Source organism: Canis lupus, chromosome 6 (assembly GCF_011100685.1).
Source record: "Canis lupus familiaris isolate Mischka breed German Shepherd chromosome 6, alternate assembly UU_Cfam_GSD_1.0, whole genome shotgun sequence".
NCBI lineage: Eukaryota > Metazoa > Chordata > Mammalia > Carnivora > Canidae > Canis > Canis lupus.
The window spans coordinates 49,939,090-49,960,193 of record NC_049227.1 but is presented as its reverse complement, the minus strand read 5'-3'; the positions used below and the strand labels follow the sequence as shown (position 1 = coordinate 49,960,193).

Below are 21,104 nucleotides of genomic sequence, written 5' to 3'. Positions count from 1 at the left end.
TCTTTCCAGAGCTTCCTAAGATGTGAGGGGGAAGGCCCCTCAAGAACTAGGAATAAATCGCTCAACAGAAATGGTTTCAAATCCTTGGGTAGGAAATGAAGTCTGTGTGGCAATATCCTCCCAGCACCTTTAAGAAAGACCCAGAAACTCCTAGGGGCTGAGGGTGACGTGTGTTTAGAGGGAGTCTAATATTTTAGAAGCTGCAATTAGCATCTCTTTTGAAAGCTGCAATTGCTCTCTCACTTTATGCAGCAGTTCAGCCCCCAGAAAAATGTAAAAATGATTTCCTTGTTCTGTCATTAAACGCTTTAACACAGAAAACAAGAGCAAATGTTAAGGAGTTCTTAGGGTTGTGACAGAATGCGGAGAAAGAATCAGATTTTATTTTTATTTATATGGCCACTTCTGTGAGTCTCGGGGTTTCTATTGCCCAGGCCAGCGCATAGGGTTTCATTTTTATTAACCCACTTATTGTTAGAAAAAAAAGTCAGTTTTCCCTCCCTGACATTCTAGAGGAGTTTTCAAATGCTTAAGAAATGAGGGACGTGTGATTATGGTGTGGGTGGGGTGGAAGTATTTTATTAAGTTCAAATTACCTGAGGTATCTGTCTTGAATATTTGCTCTGTTTTATTTTTAAGAGACTTACCATTGAATTGCTATTCATCTCCACTGTCCTTACCTGACCTCTGAAGTCTGGGGTTGGTCGTGATGCCTTTCCCATAAACTCTTCTATGCCCTGCCGTGGTCTTAATCAGTAGTCTTCTCACTCTGCACTTTAATCATCTGTTCACTTACCTGTATCCCTCACCAGATTGTCAGCTCCCTAAAGGTAGGGACTATACCTGTTTTCTGCGCCACAGTCATATACTCTGTGACTAGCATACAGTAGGCACTCATTAAGTATCTCTTGAATGGGTACATGAATGGTTGGGTGTTTAAATGACTGGATGGGATAAGAGCTATTGCCCCTATTTTAAAGATGAAGAACTTAAGGGTTTGAGTGGTTAAATATTTTGGCCTAGGCCTAGATTGTACCACAAATAAGTAGCAGAGGCATAATTTGCACCTGCGTCCATTTGACTCCAAAAAAACATACGCTTTTGATTATATTATGTCATTCATATATTGTGGTAGGTGTTTAAAATACCAGGATAGCTAAGGTATATCTCATCTTTGCAGAAGGGGTCAAGGAAGGATGTGAGGAAGGGGTAACACTTTAGTCGGGCTTTGGAGGGTGAATGGGAGCCTGCTGGGAGTCTAGTGATGAAAATAGTAGGAAGTGGAGAAATAGTCATTGCAGGCAATGGGAACCATAAGAACAGAAGCGCAGCCTTGTGCTATAGGCAAACTTTTATGTACTGAAGACAGATAGACCTAGGTTCAAATTTTATCTAATTCCTTGTAGTGACTACTTTGGAAAATTATTTAATCTCTCTGAGCCTCAGTAAAATGAGAATAATAATAATAATTAGGGGGCAGATCTAGGTTATGTGCACTCTGCAGCTTAATACAATTTGATGGGGCCCATGAGAGATAAATAATGCAAAATATTACATTTTATATAAATTTGATATAGAGCTGTGTACTTTGAAAGGAGTTAGTGTTACTCTGGGGCCTTGGAGCTTATGTGGTAATGATCCCAATATCTTTGTAATAGGGTGGTTGTGATGATTAACTGAGATCAGATGAAGTAGTTTACACAGTTGCATACAGATGGTGCTGAATAATTGTTAGCTATTATTGTTTTTAAGAGCAGTGAGTGTTCCAGTGTAGCTAAAGACAGGGGAGGTTACTGTAGATGAGGCTATAAAGTTAAGCTGAAGCCAAACTGGGAGGTGCAGTTCAGATTCCAAACTCGGAATCTTGTCAGCAGAGTGACTTGATCAGATCTGTTTTGATGAAGATAATCCTAGCAGTCTGTGCATGACAGCTCTTGGTAAAAACCCTGAAGGCATGGAGACTAGTCTGAGCCCTATCTGCGTCCTCCGTCTCTACCTCTCAGCAGGTGTCCTTGGTTAAACGCTATGCTTATTTTATCAATTATTTCATGTTTTACTACCCATAGTAGTATTGATGCTATTAAGTAATCATGAATGACCAACAGATCCACTATATATTTATTAATTTTTATTTTTAAAAATTTTATTTACTTATTCATGAGAGACACAACAGAGAGAGTTAGAGGGTTCTAGAAGCAGGCTCCTTAGAGGGTTCTAGAAGCAGGCTCCCTGAGGGGAGCCTGATGTGTGATTCAGTCCTGGGACTCTAGGATCACTACCCGAGCCAAAGGCAGATGCTCGACCACTGAGCCACCCAGGCGCCCTATTATTAATTTTTAAATGATGTATTTATTTTTGCAAATGGAAACTTAACTACCCAAAGAAAAATTATAGTCCTTAGTAAACATCTTTTTTTACAACAATTGAGCTTTTTGAGGAGTTGTAAAAATAATGTGCTTTGCCATAAAATAAATATATTAATATATATAATATATATATATAAAATATATATACATATATATTATATATGTATATATAGAGTCAGATTGGTTACAAATAATTTTTTGTCACTTCAGTGTCACAGGTCACATTAATCTTTGCTATATGGAGTAGCCTTTTAGAATAAGCTTTTGTTGTATTGATCTGTAGGGTATATACAAATAAATAAGCTGCTCTATAATGAGGTTCTTCTGAAAGCTGCTTTGGGCATCACCTATTAAAATCTTTTTGGTGATTTTATTACTATGCTACTAAGCAGTAACTTCTGTTAAGCTTTGTTACTCACTCTTACGTATTGGTCTCCAGACATTTCCAGAGATATTCTCACGGTGATGTTGCCGGTTATGTTGGTGAGGCCATTCATTGTCTCTTAGAATTTTCCCATTTCCCTCTATTCTGCTGCTTTCTCATATTTGTTATTGTTGTAGCCTCATTGATCTTCCTATAACTCAGTCTCTTAATTAATTCATACTGTAAGTAGGGGCACAAGGTCTATCTGTAAAGGGCCTCATAGTTAATCTTTTGGCTTTGTAGTCCGAATTCTTCAACTCGATACATAAACAAATGGTGTGGTTGTGTTTCAGTGAAACTTTATTGACAGAAGCAGGTGGTGGGCTGGATTTGACCCCTGGGCTGTGGTTTGCTAAGTCCACTTTAAAGCCTGGCCAGCAAAAAAAAAAAAAAAAAAAAAAAGCCTGGCCAGCTAAGATATACCAATCTCAGCATGTTACTCACCTGTTCAAAAGTGACCAGGATCCCCTAGTGCTAGAATGTTAATCCTGAATGCCTCTGTTGAGCTTTCAGCTGTCTATCAGCGGTCCCCTTATTGTATCTTTGTACCTCATTGACCTTGCTTGCTCCTGGACTTCCATTCCCTTGTCCTCTTTCCCCAGATTGTTCTCATTACAGCCCACCTCTTGGCCTTTGGAAAGGGAGAAACAGACTCCCTTGAGCAGGGGAGTCCAATGTGGGACTCGATCCCAGGACTGTGGGATCATGACTTGAGCCAAAGGCAGAAATCGACTGAGCCACCCAGGCACCCCTGGAAAGCCCTTTCTTGAAAGCCCCCTGCCCTCTTCACCAATATCTCATTTTAAAAGAGATATGCTACCTTCCATCTACTCTCTGAAGCTTTCCTCAAGAAATTGAACCCATGGAATGTTTTCCTTTTTAACCTCTATTCCTAGGCATGATGCATAGTTAGCACTTTATGTACTGTTACTATTATATACCTGAGCATCTGTATTTGTTACTTACATGTTGTCTATATATATGAGACTGGTCTCCAACTTTTAAACTTTCTTTGTGTGTCAGCCTACAAAGTTTCATAGAGTTCTAGGTTTCTTTCTATTTTTTTTTTAACATTGTATTTATTTATTCATGAGAGACACAGAGAGGGAGAGGCAGAGACACAGGCAGAGGGAGAAGCAGGCTCCATGCAGGGAGCCCCATGTGGGACTCAATCCCAGGACCGCAGGATCATGCCCTGGGCCAAAGGCAGATGCTCAACCACTGAGCCACCCAGGCTGCCCTATTTTATGGTTTCTAACATAGTACTAGACAGAAAGGAATTTTATTTATTTATTTATTTATTTATTTATTTATTTATTTATTTATTCATTCATTCATTCATTCATTCATTCATTCATTCATTCATTCATTCATTCATGACAGACACAGAGAGGGAGAGAAAGGGAGAGACACAGGCAGAGGGAGAAGCAGGCTCCGTGCAGGGAGCCCGATGTGGGACTCGATATGGGGACTCCGGGATCACACCCTGGGCTGAAGGCGGCGCTAAACCACTGAGTCACCGGGGCTGCCTGACAGAAAGGAATTTAAAATGTTCCTTTGGTTTACAGTTGAGAGGAAAATTGAAATGAAGTAGTGTGTATATGTGCTGTTTTACCCTAGCGTTCTTATGCCACAGTTGAAACTGCCTTGAATGCAGTTCCCTGTGTGATGGGGTGCAGCCGTGTTTACACTCAGCTGGTTAGTGTGCTCTTTGGTTGTGAAGACTGTAGATGAGTTCTTCATTGTAAATTTATTTATTTTTTTGGTAATCATAAGGCAGTTTTATTTTTGTCTCCAATATTATTTCTGTCCCTTTACACTTACATTATTGTTGGCTCTAGTTCTTCTTTACCGAAGTGTAGTTGACATACAATGTTATATTAGTTTCAGTTATACAACAGTGATTCAACATCTCTATACGTTCTACTGTGTTCTTCTGTGTTCGCCACAAGTGTAGCTACCATCTGTCACCATACGATGCTATTACAGCACCATCAACTCTATTCCTATGCTGTGCTTTAAAAAAAAAAAAAGATTTTATTTATTTATTCATGAGAGACACAGAGAGAGGCAGAGACGCAGGCATAGGGAGAGGCAAGACTTCCGAGGGGAGCCCAATGCAGGACTTGATCCCAGGACCCCGGAATCACCCTGAGCCGAAGGCAGATGCTCAACCACTGAGGCACCCGGGTGCCTTCTATGCTGTCCTTTTCATCCCTGTGACTTACTCATTCTGTAACTGGAAGCCTGTATCTCCCACTCAGCTTTACCCATTTTGCCCACCCCCCACTCCATGTACTCTGGCAAACACCAGTTTGTTCTCTTTCTTTATCTCAAATTTGACCAGTGCCAGCCAGAACAACCTTGGTAGCCTAATGAATAAGTTAAGTTCTGTGTTCTGGCATTAGGGGAAAAAAAAAAAAAAAAATATATATATATATATATATATATATATATATATATGTCTCTGTGTGTGTGTATTTATCTATTTATGGAATTACTGATTCTTAAAGTATGATTTGGAATAAGATCAAAATATTAGATCCAGCTTGGTAAAATCCCTAGTGAGGTGAAAATCTGAGTCATTGGCATGTGCATTAAACTTGCTACATTTTTACCTTGGAGTAATGTTTGTGTGACAGTGATGATCTACTTATTGATTGTTTGAACATCCATTCCCAATAAAATGCTTCCATTTCCAATGGGATGTTAATAGCTTTTCTTGATTTAAACTTGATATCTTTCCCCTCTGCCTGTTCTCCATTTTAAAAACTGTCATCCTGTCCTGATTTTAAATATATTGAATCACAAAGATTAATCAAGTATTCTATTTAATACCAAGGATTAGTACTATCTGTGTAACCCTGTATGTTTAAGTTGCTGTGGTTTCCCCCCTCTCCTCTCTTTGTTGTTGCACTCCTTTAAATTTGATGGAATTTTCAGCTAAGAGATGTTAATAATATCAAGAACGTGAGCTCCGTCTTTGAACCGCGTCTTTGATATTTATTCAGCATTGGTATTTTGTCTCCTTTCCAAGGGGACTAGAGAATGTTTCTTGACAAAGCATCAGATTGTTTTGAGGTCAGCGTGGTTTGGATGGTGCCTTTAAATTTACGTGTCAGCTGTTAGGTACGCACAGTGTTTGCAGATAGAGCTAACGGTAATTTCAGTTTCCAGGGTTAAATAGTGGTTTACATTAATTTACTGTACAAGCCTATCAGCTGTATTTGACTCTCCATTTGAAAGGACTCTTTCAAATACAGAACTTGCCTTAATCTCAATGACATCAGAGTTACTAATTACCTTGGTTGTTCAACTTAGTTTGATACCTTCTTTTTCACATGATACCAATAATACTGCTAAGTCAATAGAAAACAGTCTTATTGTAATCTTGCTTTATTTATTTATTTGGCCAGGAGCAAAAGAGAGAGCTTTTTATATATGTGTAAAGATTTGTCCAATTAAAAAAATGATCTAATATGTATATGAGCATTTACTATGAGCACAGTATTGTTTTAGTGGAAGAAGGTAGGCCATTGTCTCCCACTAGACTGAAAGCTCCATGAGGGCATCTTCCAGCTTAATTGATCACCTACCTGCCCTAATTTTTCTGGTCCCTTCCCTCTGTCTTTGTGCTGCTGCCAGAATCATCTTAAGATACTAGTTTCCTGATGTCATCCTTTGCTTAAGAAGCTTCTGTGGTTGAAGAGCAAAACCAATCACTATAAGCTTTGTCTCTCTTTCCTCGAAGTTCTACAATTCCACCATAATATACCTATATATGGACATTTAATCCTTGCATGGCTCTGTGAGGATGAGAGAGCTCTCTGGACCACATTTATAGGAAAACTAATCCTATTTGTAGAGTCCCCACTCTTATGACCTCATTGCTTCCCAAAGGCTCCCTCCTAATATCATCATACTGAAGGTTAGAATTTCAACACATGAATTTGGAGGTAGTGGGGAACACAGACATTAAGACCACTGCAAGCAGTAAACTAAACTAAAAGAGAAAATTAAAACATGTCCGTCCGAAAGTGAGCAAAATAAGGTTGACCTATTCCAACCTAATTCCCCTTATTCACCACTTAAGTGCAAATTGCTTTCTCTCTGGTGACTCCCAAATCTTTATGGGTAAGAGGTAAAAAAAATGCTGTGTTCTGATGACTTAGACAGTTTTTAGACTCTCCTTTCCTTTGAAAACCCCACCCAGTGATCTGCTACTCCTTTGGTGTCCTCATCACTACCATTTACTCATCTTCATTCCTTGAGGGCTTTGGCTTTCCTTTGTAGCTACCAGGCTATTGCCAACATTCTCAATGACTGTGCTACTTTTCTAATCGTTATTGTCATCATTCATCATCAGTGACTTAGTGAGCAGCTCCAATGTGCTGGGCATTGGACTAGGTGCTTCATATATACATTACCTTATTTATTTAGTCCACAATTTACAGATGAAAATATCAAGATTCAGAGAGGCAGTGACTTGGTCAAAGTCTCACAGCTACTCTTTTAAACTTCCTTAACTCCTCCAGTGATCTTTATTTTTCTTTATTTGGAAATCCATCTCATTGACCTTTTTATTGCTCAGAGCATTGCTTCTGGTATCCTTAATCTGGTAAGGTTCCTCTTAGACATTTACTCCACATACTAACCGTTCCCCATGCTCCCTGCCTGCTTCCCCAGTCCTCTCTGACCCACATAGTCCTTTCTGCTTTCTCTTTCTGACATTCTCCATTACACTTGGGTCTTCTTTCTGTAGCCACTTCACTGCCAGCCTCTAAAATAAGATCAATCCAACCATTTCATGTCTGTTTCAAGTCTCTCTCTTTCTAAGCACTTTTGGCGAAAATGCCATTACCTTGCTGCCAGTTAACTCCATTTCAAATGAATTTCTCATTTGCCTGGCCCTTCAGTGTTCATCATAGTACTTTAATTAATTATCTCATTTTGGCTCCCTTGCTCTTCCTCACACCGGCTATTCCAAAACTTCTTAACATTCTCTGTCAACACAGCCACCCTTTGTTGACTTTGCCTTGAGTCCTACCAAGAACATAGAATTTATCAGGAGTGATTTCCCTTAACTGTCCTCTTCTCTACCACAAAGTGTATCTGCTTTATTCCTTCTCTTTTAGGTGACAAGAATCTTTACTATTTTCCCATGACAACACTACCCACCTGTACTATTCTTTCTGGACTGTTCTAGAGAGTTGCTCCATCCACGTCCTTCCTCCTTTATGTCTTCAGTCTCTTACCGTCCATTTGACTGCTCACCTGCAAACAGGTGCATCCGAATTGGTCAGAGTGGTCTCGCCAATCACTTCCCTCCATCCTGTCACCTCTCACAATGTTTCCTTTGTGGCCAAACTTGGGGCAAGCGAGGTGGCCTCCCATTCTGGTTAGAGTCTCTCCCAGAGGCTGCCTTTGACTTCTGTAAGGCCAGGTCAGATGGTCTCCTCCTTCTTAGTCTTTCTGTAGTACTTGACAACGTCAACCACCTTTTTTGTCTATTATTTTTCATCTCTTTTGAGTTTTAGAATGCTATTTTCCCATTTCTTTTCCTCCCTTCCCCTTAAATCATTACCTGTTTGTCTTCTTCTGCCCACCCCTCTGTGATTTTTCCCAAGGCTCTGACCTTGGCCTACTTCTCTGGGTAATCACCTCCTTGGTGTCGGATCTACATTTCTGACTTCCTATGGACATTACCTGGGACAGAAAACACATTCCTTCAATTGCCTATTCTTCCTTTTGTTTCCTGGCTTAGTAATTATCATTCAAGCTACAAATCTGGAATCTTCTGTGACACTGCCACTACTTTTCCCTCTGCACATCCAGCCACTTAGTCCTATTAGCCATCCCTCAGAGATATCTGATTTTTTTTTGTTGTTGTTGTTTGTTCTTCTGTTCTCATCACTGTTGCCCTAATTGAGGTCTTTGTGGACTATTGGAATAGCCCGTTAAATTTTCTTCTTGCCTTAAGTATCTCTCATCTTTAATATTTTCTCTGTACTGCTACCAGTGCTAGATTTCTAAGACATAGCCGATTAAACCATTGCTGTGTTCTGAATTGTTGGCTCTACTTTGCCCGTGGGGTCCAGTCAGGATCCCTTGGCTTGCCGCTCGGGGCCCTTCTCTGACCGTGTGCCTCCCCACCCATGTCTCTCCAGCTGTATCTCTTTCCAGCTGTATATAGCTCCAGCTGTCTCTCTGTCCGGCATACTGACTGGCACTGTGCAAGAGCGCCACATCCTGCCTCGTACCCAAACCCTAGCACACGTGGTTCACTCTGCTTTTCCTTATCTCTGCTTGGTTTTATAATTCTTGGCCTGGCTCCACAGTTATCTTTTGGATAAAGCACTTTTGACCCATCCTTCTTGACTCCTGTGGGACTTTGTTCACTGCCCCCTCCTGCCCCCACCTTCTTGTTGCTCTCATATTCTAGTTAAGCTGTATGTAATTCTCTCTTCCCTCTGCTGGTTTTTAAGCTTCTTGGAGGCATCTTTGTTGTCTCAGGTTCCAAAGTGTAGTGAGTGCCTAATAAATATTTATTTGAACTAAAAATTGGATCCTATATCTAGGACTATGAATGGGAAGCAAAGAGCTAGGGTGCTTAGGAGCCCCTTATTACCGTTAGCACAGGAAGCAGTAACAAAACAGAAAGCAGATTTTCAGATTTAGCTTTAATATAGAGTCATCTGAGAGGTGTTTTTTTTTTTCTTCTAGCAATGTGGCTTTACTAAAATAAGAGACAATGCATTTTTAACTGGGCTTGCATTGATATAATTTTGATGTTCAAATGAACTGAAAAAACTCAAGAATGGTTGGCTGAGTCAAGTAGAGTGTCAACAACAATCTGTCATCCAACAATTGAGCTTTTTAAATGATTGTTGAAAAGCAGAGATTAAGTTCACTCAAAAAAAAAAAAAAGAATCTATTAAAAGTTAGGTAAGAAGGTGAAAGAGTATTTTATGTAGCATTTTAATTAACCAAAATTGGCTTGTTAAATCTTGGGAGTCCCTGAAATGCTTAGAGAACGCTATAGAAAAACGTTTGCACCTCTTTCAGAGCTGACTTTATAAAAAACTTTAGCCTTTTTGTCTTAATATGATGCCAGTGAAACCTTATCTAGCTATGTTTCTCTACTAGTGTTATTTGAAAAGTATTATTTTGTTAGCAAAGACAAAAACTTTCAGTATTTTGAAACCACATTTGTGGAAATGGGTACTGATGCACACACATTGTGTGTTGGTAACTTACGAGCAATACAAAAACTGGAAACTCTTCATTGCAAAGACATAAAAGACCCCAGAGTACAGAGGCAGTTATAGATCAACTTATTATTCCTCAGTGTTTATTTTTCCCCATTTGTTCATTAAAATTCAACCCTGGAGTTATATATAAAATAAGATACCACATTACCAAATATATTTTTTCTTTTAATTATCTTTGCCATGAAAACAAACCACTTTTTAAGGTGCTTTTTGCTTCTGTAGTTATGACTCAAACCCATGGTAGTTACATAAACTACTTTTTCTTCCTTAAGGGACTAGGCAAGATGGAGAAATGCAGGAGAGAAAAATTAAAAGCGCATGGCGATTGTGAATCAGGATTTTGACCTAGTAGGAAACTAACATTCCAGGTCATGGGGCCTTTGGTCTAAGTTATTTGAACATTAAGACGTCATTTCATTCATTTGCTGGGCAAAGACCTAAATTTTTCATTATTCTTTACCGTTTCCTGTTTTGGATAGTCCAATAGTTGTATTTATTAATCATCTCACAGTATTTATATCTATAATTATTAGACATTTTTCTACCATGATTAGGTAACTGGGCTGTTTAAAAAAGAAACACCTCCAGAATAGCTAAATTTTTAAAGTCACTACCTACATCTGCCAAAACAGATTAGTAGCAAATTTCCAGAACAGAACAAATTGTCTTGATCTCCTTACCTAACACTTTGTTTTATGTCAAATCTAACTGCTTTCAGGGAACAAGACTTCTTGATGGAAGCTTATATTTTGACATAAAAATTTTGGGGGCTGCAAGTGTAAGGTAATTTTATCCTTATTTTGCAGGCTGAATATTGCTGTATTATTAGTTTTATGGTATTCACACTATAAAAACACCATATATTCATGATGAACTTCATCTGGTCTTAACTCACTATAACCCGTTAAACTTACTGGCTCAGGAACTTGGATATTCTTCTTGAGAAATTAAAATCTCTGAATTATATAAATAAGCACTACCTTGTAAAATAATATTTACACCTCAGGTGCCACTTCCTTCATAACCATATCCATTGTCATTCCTGAATTTTAAAATTTTTTAAATTTAAGATGCATTAGGTATTAGGTATTAATTCTGATGACAATGATAAATAAGCATTGGTCAAGTAGAATTAAAACTTTAAACTGAATACTTAAGCATGGGTGTTTTTATAAAGAAAACTTATTTTTAGAATATTCCTGAAATTTACTTTGGATTTGGTCCTTAAAGGATTTTTCATTTTAAAATGCCTATATCTCCTTTACAGTATCATGAATATTGCTTGCTTTCTCTTTTTGTAATTTCATATTTCTTTCCTCACTTAGGATCATACCCTGCTTCTGGTCATTACTTGTCCGTGTTAGGGAGGTAGAGAATGTCCACTTGACTATGCACATGATCACAGGACAAAAGCTAGAAGTGTCTTGTGGTGTTACGCTGTGGCAGCTACGTGTTCGGGCTTTAAACTAGACTGGGCTGTGGGGGCTCAGATTCAAGCTCTACTGCTCCTTGTGTGACCGTGGGCAGAGTACTTCACCACTCTGGGCCTCCCTGTCCTCATCTGTAAAATGCATTGTCTGGAGTGTTTAATGAATTAATACATACAAAAAGTTTAGAACTGTGCCTGGATATAGGACATACTCAAGAAGTATCTTCCCAGAATAATCGACCTCTTCAGTAATCTATCCGGTTTGTTAAGAATTCAGACAGTTGTACCTTAACCTATTTTCTGAATAATGAAATCAGTAGCAGTAATGATACTGTTTATGGAGTACAAAATACATTTGCATCTTTGCTATAAAAATTAGCAGTGCTAATAACTGTTTATTGTGTTTTCTGGGGTATTTGTTAGTAACTGTAGGATACAGGTAACAGATGAGCCAGAGGCCCTTGTACAACTGCATCATGGAAGCATGTGAAATCTAAATGTTACTGTCCTCCCTCATGATTGCTTCTCAGGTGAAAAGGCCTTGCAATACTAGTTATGGTTTTTTTCAAGTGAACATGTCTCCTAGACTTTAACAATTCTTTCTTCCCTAACTCCACTTCCATTAAGATTTTTGTTTTAGATTGAAATTGAAAAGAAGTTAATTTGCTACGAAATGCTAATGTCAGAATAATTTGTTAAGCCCTTTTTTACTGATCTATTATTTCTTTTCACTTTCTTTACACCACATTAAAGAAACCATGGAAGGGCTTTGGTATCTTATTTTTAATCATCCCCTACTGCCAGATGCGTTATTGATGTTTAATAATTACTTGTTGAATGAATTAATCAGCATGACAGAAGGTCCATTCCTCAGCCAAATCATGTCTATTTGTTTGTGGAGGACTCAGAGCCAGTTAGGCAACATTAAGTGAGCACACTGGGTGGGAAACAGTGGGGATCGTGCTAAACTGTATCTGTAGGTTGGATTATACAGCAGCCAGAGTTTATGACCTCTGCTGTGAGTAGGGAAAGGCTTCTGCCAGAGGGCAAATATGAGTATATACTTCATATGAATGATAAAAATCCTTAAAATCATTCTAGACTATTTCTGTTTTCCAGTTCAGTGGACATTGTAATTCTATAAAATAAATAAAGATAGGTACATACATATTTACCCCCTATATATTGCTGCATATGTAAAATATCCTGGGAGAAGGTTAGTTTAACAAAAGTCACTTGCCTAGTATCTTTTCTTTTGCTATATCTGTCTATTGAGAATTGAATGGAACTTTAGGGATGCTTGCAAAAGCAACTTTGTTCTAAATTTACGGCAGTCTGAGGAACTACATAATTTCTGTTAGTGGTAACACAGATAACTTTTCTAATTGGAACAAAAGCAACATTTAAATATTCCTAGGAAAGCATTGGCCAATGTGTAGCATACAGGCTTGGCAGTCTTTCAGCGGAGGAGATCATAATGACCCTGCACTCTCTGTCTACTTGCTAGACTTAGAAACTGGGAAAAAGCAGCTGGAAAAATGATAGGCCACTTCTAAGTTCTGTCGTTAGGATGGCACCTGATGGTCCTACACATTATATGTATGTGGGCTTCGAGGCATTAGACCAGTTTTGCTGGACTTTCTCAGTCTTACCCCTTAGGCTCTCTGTGAGCTCCGGTATGCTTGTATTCTAGTGCGTTCCTTCTTGATCATCTCCCCTGTTCTGAAGCTGTGGCATAAACCACATTCTGTAGTGACAAAGTCAACTTGACAACTTTTCTCATTCCTCCTAATACTATTCTCCTTCTTAAGATTTTTATTCTTCCTTGAAACTTGCAGCATCAGGAACCACTCCCCTCCCCAAGCCTTCCCTTCCCACTCTTTGCCTCATGCTTTGCTTCTCTACAGTGCTACTCTCACCCTATGCACATTATTGAATGCTGACACCTTTGTCTTTTCATTTTATGTTTGTATGACAGCGTGGGCTTTTACCCTTTGAGGGCAGGCTGGTAACTTTTTGACTCACAATGTTGATAGATACTTAGAAAATGGCTGTCCGTAGGATATAAAATTCACTGGGATTGGGATTGGAAGCTGAACAAAGATAGTTTGAATCCTTTTGTAGATTATTTGCACAACAGAGAGATTGTTTTTACTGAAATGTCTACCATCAACAAAAAGGACTAGTCTCAGAATCGAGAAGACCTATTAATACCATGCTGCAGGTCAATTTGAAAAAGAAATATTGGGGGAGGAGAAAAGGACATGTAGCAGCAAATAGAGTAACTGTTGTTGGAAGGTATTTGATTAGAAGAATTGTGCAAAAGAATTTGGTAATGTTCAGACTAATTTGTGTTTCTTCTTTTTACTGCTGTTTGCTCAAAAAGAAGTATTTGGGAATTTTTTGACCTTTCTTTATCTTTTCTTGGTTAATATCTATTATTAATGCATTCTTGATTACATATCCCAATCATGTTCCTTTTACATGTGATATTTAATATGACGTGGGAGGGATTTGCAGTGTTTACTTTTCTTGAAAGCTGTCCACTATTTCTTATGTTATGACTGCAAGATTCTTCTGCACAAATGCTTTTGGGTCTTAAGCTTCAATTGCAAAGCTAGTAATGCTCTCCCCCTAAATGGAAAGAATTTGTAAGCCATTTATTAAGTTCAAGCCTTCATAAGGAATTTATTTAACTGACTGCTAATTCTACTGCATTAGAAACATTAACATTTGATATGCATTGGATTCAATTAAAAAGTGTATAATTTTAAAGCATATTCTAATAAACTTCAATTTAGTTACAAATGTCATTTCATATTTTTGAAATCAAACTCAAGATTATTGCATAAAGCTTAGAAGTGAGTTTGGTGCCACCTACCAATTTGCAAATAATACTTAATTTTTAACTGCTTTGAATAAACCGTCAGCCTTTTAAAATACAGTTTTCTTGCAATCATGTCACATAATTGAGTATCTTATTTTTAGCAAATGCTTCTTTTCATCCCTTTCTATTGTCTTCATCCCTTTCTATTGTCTTCTTAGTTTATTTCATTTATCTTTTATATAATAGACCCAAACTGCCTTGTGTGTGGAAGGAGGAAGCAGCAGGATGTGTTACCAGTTTTGTATGTGATGGACTTTAACCCGGGTTTATGTCTCTCCCCACACAGTCCCTTCAGTCTGAATATGTTCATTACTAAGGCCCCGCCACTCCGGTGAAAGCCGTCCCTCTCTTACACACAGTGTCTTCACCTGGACGAGCAATGTAGAGAGAAAGCAGCTGCTTGTCGGAGGAGTCTTTCTGCCTTCTCACCTTAAATTCAGGAGAGCGCTAACATAAGACCTTCAAGAGACTTGAAACCAGAAAACTCTGGCTAATGACTACTACAAATGCACTGAAACTATGTGTATGGCGATGTCCACACTTTTTAAGACAGTTGTAATGTTGAATTTGGTATTTTGAAAGACTATTTTTAATGTATTTCGGTAATACATTTGTTATTACACTTACATGTACAGTGTTACATTATTATGTATGTATGGTGAACTTTAAAAGACTATTTTGATAAATTTATAAATATATAAAATTATGTAAAAACTAGACTATATTTTGACTTAGATTTCTTGTTGTTTGCTACCAAAAATTTGTATTTTGAATTTGTTTAGTATGGCTTTGTCTACAATGAATATATAATTCCTCTTTATTAACAGAAAGTAAGGGAGAAAGTTTTTGGAAAGTGATTTTTATGTTCCCACTATAAATATGGCAGATCAGTTCATTCCTTTGAGAAGTCAATCTAATATAATGAGTTTTTCCAAGCTGATCTGTGGCAAGAGGAGGACGATCGATCATTTGATATGGCTTTGTTAGACCATTTCCTTTCCCTTTGTTTTTGTCACTGAGCCATTTAGTTTTGCATCCTTGTGGGGCTTTCACAAAATTTAACATCCATTTGGAGATCCGAATTCATTGAATCTTTCTCCTGATGCGCTGAAAACACGGTTTTGCTCTATGCAATGACTCAACATTCCACATGCTTTTATTTCTTTCCTCCTCTCACAAGAGCCCTTAACACAGTTAGGACATTCTGCTTTTGGTACGAGGTTGTTGTCTGTAACCACATATGGTCTGGCACCAGTTTTTTAAATCAATGAAGAGAGAAAACCGAAAAAAGATGCTGCTAAGTAGTTCTCTGGATCAAAGGAGATGTGTTTGAAACAGATTATAAATACCTAACACACAAGCCAGCATATCAGAAACCTGACAGTGAAAACGAAGGGACTCCTTGCAGGTACTCACAGCCCTTTTGCGAGAAGTGTAATCTTAGTGTAGCCCTGAGAAGCCTGGAGGCTTCAGTGCCTGATTGTCAGAGTGGACTACTCACACAGTCAATGGATCCGTATGAAGTGCTTCACTCTCAACCACTGAGTTATTTATAATCTATTTATTAGGAGAGGGTACCTTGAGGCTGTTATACATGCTTCAACAAAACATCTTGTTCGTGTTTTACATTTCAAAAAGGCATTTGAATGACTGTTTGGCTCAGGTTCATTACTTAAACTTCAGTAACTGCAGTACCAAGTAATTGCACTAAGCTGACGGAAAAAAATGAATTGTAGGTCTTAGGAGTCAAAAATTAAAGGAAGTGGAATTAAATTGTCTACCTTTTCTAAAGCTGAAATAGTAAAATATTTTATTATGAGTTCCTGTAAAAAATAGATTGGTTAGTTGTATAGAAAGATGATAGTATTTTTAAAAAATTATCAGTGAAAAGTAATTCAGATGATGCTTGAAGTGGGGAAAAGGGAATCATATTGACAGTTGTTGTTCTGTGAACACTAGTGTGCAGCTATTAAAATGATTGTAAAATTGACTACTATAAATTTTCCATAATTATGTGTGGTATATTAGTCATGTATCTACATGTGTATGTCTTAAAGTTATTTGTACACATGGAGATACTTAGACAAACCAAGAAGCATATGTATATAATATAGAAAGTATATAGCAAAGTAATTCTACTCCAGAAATAAAAATTGCTGACATGTATTTTGTTACAAATAGTTTACCTTCCAAAAGATATTTTGTTCTATCTTAAAGTGTAGAAGAATGCACTGCTAATAAATAATAAAAGTTTTATGCAATCTGTTTTCCCTGACTTTTATAATTTGGATTTTGAGTTATCAATGTACTGAAGTCTCTTTATAATTTTATACTTGATCCAATCTGGTTGGTGCCTTTCAAGTTTCACAGGCTCTTCCTTCTGGATTTTTAGTTTATCTTTTATTAACTCTCCAGGTTGTGGCCATTTTTTGAAGTATATGACAGTGAGCACAAAGAAATCTTATACTTCGCTTTTCACAAAAGACAGATGATGTCAGGCTCTTGCTGTCTTTTTCTATATAATTTTCCTTTCTGTTAATAAAACACTGATTGTGATCAGAGTTTTGGGTCCTGCTTGGTTATTTACGACTACTGGATGATAGACTGGTGATCGGTGGCTTTGGAGAAGAATGGCCATTTTTCTTAAAGGAGAAATTACAGAAATAAATCAGATGGAACAAACCTCCCACTTGGATCTATGTCCAGAAGAGCCAGCTCGAGAGGAAGAACTGCACTATTTGTTGAAGATGTCCTTTGCATTAAACTGGATCTCTCCGGGTTGTGATGTTTCTGAGGTTGTGCCCTTCTCTTTTGTCTTTAAAGTGTTTTTTTTTTTTTTTTTCAGAACACAGAGGAAAGGGTGTGAGTGGGAAGGTTTCACTTCTTGAGTTGAGAATCTGCCAATTAGCAGTTCTCACAACACTGCATGAGACAGTTGGGATACGGAGGTTGTCATGGGACCACATCTTAGAGAAGGAGAGTTCTTACGAATTCATGAACCTGTGTAGAAGGACAGAAAATCTTTTTCTTCGGATTCAGTTCTTATGAAAAAAATAGTAAAACTAATTAGTTAATTAGTCCCACAAATATCTCACCTAGCCGTCGTTGAGTTCACATGGTTTTGTGAACATCTGTGGATGCCAAATAATTTATAAATCTCAAGACACACCTGAGAGGCTACCCAATATATATATATTCAGCTGGGGTGCACCTAAGGCAGGAACGTGAGTTTACCAACACTGAGCCACAGAAATGTATTTTTTTTTTCACAGAAATGTATTTTCAAAATCGTTCGCACTTTTGTAAGCTCTCCTTTGTGACATTTGTTAAGCCATCAATATGTTAAAAGTTTCTGTTTAAACCAATTGTTAGAATGCAAGCTGAACAGCACTCTGGTGTTTCAGGTTCTCTACAAAGCCTGTGATCTTTCCCCAAGTGCCCTTGTAAGGCAGAGTTCATGGTTCTGCAAAAGCCTTGCAGTCCTCTCTATAACACACAGCAAAGCAAGAATTCAGTCTCCTCTGAAGATTAATTAGGGAAATTTCCAAGTACAACAAGACGTAATTTATATCCTAAGATAAAACGCTTTTATTTACACATAGGTTGCACAGTAGTGGCACCCCTGGAATGGAAAGTAGAAAATAATTGTATTAAGTTATTTTGAGCTGGATTGAAATGTTAATATATTCCCACCCAGTTCCTTCTCTATGGATTGAATTATGATAATCATATCAAGAAAGAGAAAAACAGCTTTTCTAGGGAATTTTAAACTTTTTGAGTGAGTGCAAGTAGAAACTTCTATTGGAAGACTACTTCTGATGCAACATACGGTTATTTGGAAATGGTTTTAAATGGACAAACATAAGTTAACTGACCTTTGCAGTCACCACACCTTCCTTTAGCTGGCATATCACCGAAATAGACGTGATTCACATCACCACTTGCTTTTTCTCCTTTGGTTCAAATCAAGTTGACCAAAGCTGTTTTGAGAGGTTGGTCTGCAAGTGAAAATTAGGAGTCAAGGTAGTAACTGTAGAAATGACTCCATCTGCAAATGTTTACATTGACATGAAACTTCAGTTTCAAGGGTACTGATCTATCAAATGTATTTTGTTTTTTTACATTATGACTCTCTAACAAAAGGATTTAAGCTGGCTTCAAAGAATGGACCAAGTGTACCACAAAGGAGCAAGAAGGGGCTTCTTCTGACACTAAATTTTGAGGCAACTGATGCTGGGCTGAAGCTGAGATGAATAGCCCTCTCAGATGTTACAGGATATTGTCCTCTCTTCCTAGGCTGGGCAAATTTATGCTAAATGCTCACCTTCAGTCAGCTCCAGGACTTCTTATTGGGATTTATTTCCCTCAAAATTTTAAGAATAGTATAATGCGTGACTATTAACTATAAGCTCTATGCTGTACAGTAGATCTCTAGGACTTTTTCATCTTACATAACTGAGACTTTGAACTCTAATTTGCTAAGAGGGTAGATCTTAGCTTAAGTGCTTTTGCCACAAAATAATAATAATGACAATTATTATAAGAGGATGAGAGGAAACTTTTGGAGGTGATGGATAATGGCATAGATCATGGTAGTGGTTTCATGTATGTGTGCTTACCTCCAAACCCATCAGGTTATATACATTAAATATGCACAGCTTTTTGGATGTCAATCATGCCCCAATAAAGTGGTTTAAAATGTTTTTAAAGAAGAGATTTTCTCCAAGTGAGATTGTCAATCTTGACACCCAGATCTCCAAAAATGATTGTCAGGTACATAGAATAGAAAATTGAAAAAACAAATTGAAATCAGAGATCAGAATAGTGTAATGATAGTCTATATAAGTATCTATCATCTATCCATTTATCTATCTATCTATCTATCTATCTATCTATCTATCTATCTACCTACCTATCATTTATCTAGTGTACATCTGGCCTTTGCAGAGAGCTAATGGAGATGAAACTGTGAAATATATGCCTTTTTGTACTGAGAAAACCTTGGAAGATATGGGGGTCCGAAAGATTTGAGATTGATTAAAGAAACCAATCCATTTTTTTGTCTAAAAAAAAAAAAAAAGTAAGACTGGAGGAAATGACATCATTTTTAAAAATCTAGGTTTCTTGTCAGCAGAGAGACTTCACACTACACATTCTGAGAGAGATACCATGTCCTAGGAGGCAAGGTCCAGGCAGTTTTGTCAATTCTAGAAAGATGTAATCAATTAGCTTCTCCTATAGCTTGGGTTGTAAATAACATGACATCTGTTGACTGTGACCAGCGGGGATGGATAGGGCAAGTTTTTCCTGATTTAAGAAGATATACTATTCACTTCTCTCCCTTGGCCATTCTTTACACCAATTTCCTTCACAAGTACACCAGGTAGCCTGAGATTTTCCTGCTGCTTGAGGCCGAGTTAGTACCTTACTTTATCACTTAGATCACGTGCCTTCAAGGATAATGGAGTAATGGCCAGAGGCCATGTCAATGCAGGAAACACAAAACAGAGCAGAGACCCTTGCCTCAGAGAATCTCCAGTCCCATCAGCACGGAGCACCAGCCTTGGGGTTCTCCTCAGACACTGCACCAAAGGCTGAGTGAGGGGACCTGGTACCGAGATGGCTGTCCTGTGTGACAAGAGGTGAGAATGCCAAGAGAGACCCTGACACTCCACCAAGCAAACTGAGACTTTACAATGGTTTGATCTATTTTAAAGTTCAATCTGTTGGGGGAAATGATCCTTCATTAAGGATTCCTAATGAAGAGACAAGTGGTTGGGGCTGTTAATTTCTAGGGTAATCCAAAAGAGGAAAATTTCACTCATTTGGTCTGGAAGAGAGCTAACCATCAATGACTAAGTCAGAAACTAATTAGCAGCCATTCTGGAGCTAGGAGAAGCCCTGTTTGTCGGCACCCCCCAGGTCACCCCTCGGGTTCTATGATTTGTTGAAGGACTCACATGACTCAGCATATGGTTGTACTCACAGCTAAGACTTACTACAGTGAAAGGAAATAGCAAAATTGGCAGAGGGAAGACACGCGTGGAGTAAGGTCTGGAGGACACCAGGTGCAAGCGTCCAAGGGTCCCCTCCCAGTGGGACCACATAGGATGTGCTTCATTCTTCAGCAACCAGTGGTGACTGCACAAGTGAAGTGTTGTCTACCAGGGAAGCTCATTAGAGACCAAGCACCAAAGGTTTTTATTGGGAACTGGTCATGTAAGTACCCTCTGATTAGCATGAACCAAAATTCCAGACTTCTAGAAGGATAGCAGGTGTTGCGCATAAACCTTAGCGTTTGCACGATCTGGGCAAAGCGAACCACCATTATCATTAGGGGAAGTCTGATGTCCGTGCAGGAAGCTGTTTCCAGATAGAAGCCAAAGCCAACCTTGAAAAGACATCAGTCTCATTTTTGCTATGTAAACATATTTTTGTTTTATCTTGTTTTAGATTTTATTCATTTATTTGAGAGAGAGAGGCAGAGAGAGGGAGAAGCAGACTCCCTGCTGAGTAGGACCCTGAGGTCATGACCGGGGCTGAAAGCAGATGCCCAACTGACAGAGCCACCCAGGTGCCCTGGAAATGTATTTTGCACCCTATTTTTTTTTAGCTAATTTTGTAGTAACCAAAGCCCATTGAAATGGATATGTAATTTTACTTTATGAGGTTGCCCCACAGTCCCTATTTCCGGAGACTTCTTTGTGGAGGGGAGAGTTGTGGTCTA

At 38.2% G+C, this 21,104-nt stretch overlaps 1 protein-coding gene across 7 annotated transcripts in view; it reads left to right on the top strand.

Annotated features, from left to right (window-relative positions):
• CDC14A (cell division cycle 14A) overlaps positions 1–21,104 on the top strand; it is a 292,061-nt gene that overhangs the window by 166,255 nt on the left and 104,702 nt on the right. For 2 of the 7 annotated variants that reach the window (XM_038541209.1, XM_038541204.1), the window contains one exon: positions 14,664–16,938. The exons of 4 other annotated variants lie outside the window; for them this stretch is intronic. In XM_038541209.1, the coding sequence (XP_038397137.1) occupies positions 14,664–14,712 (49 nt within the window). In that variant the 3' untranslated portion in view covers positions 14,713–16,938. Of the gene's footprint in view, positions 1–14,663; positions 16,939–21,104 lie in introns of those variants that run through there. One more of the 7 variants, XM_038541203.1, reaches the window with a different exon arrangement.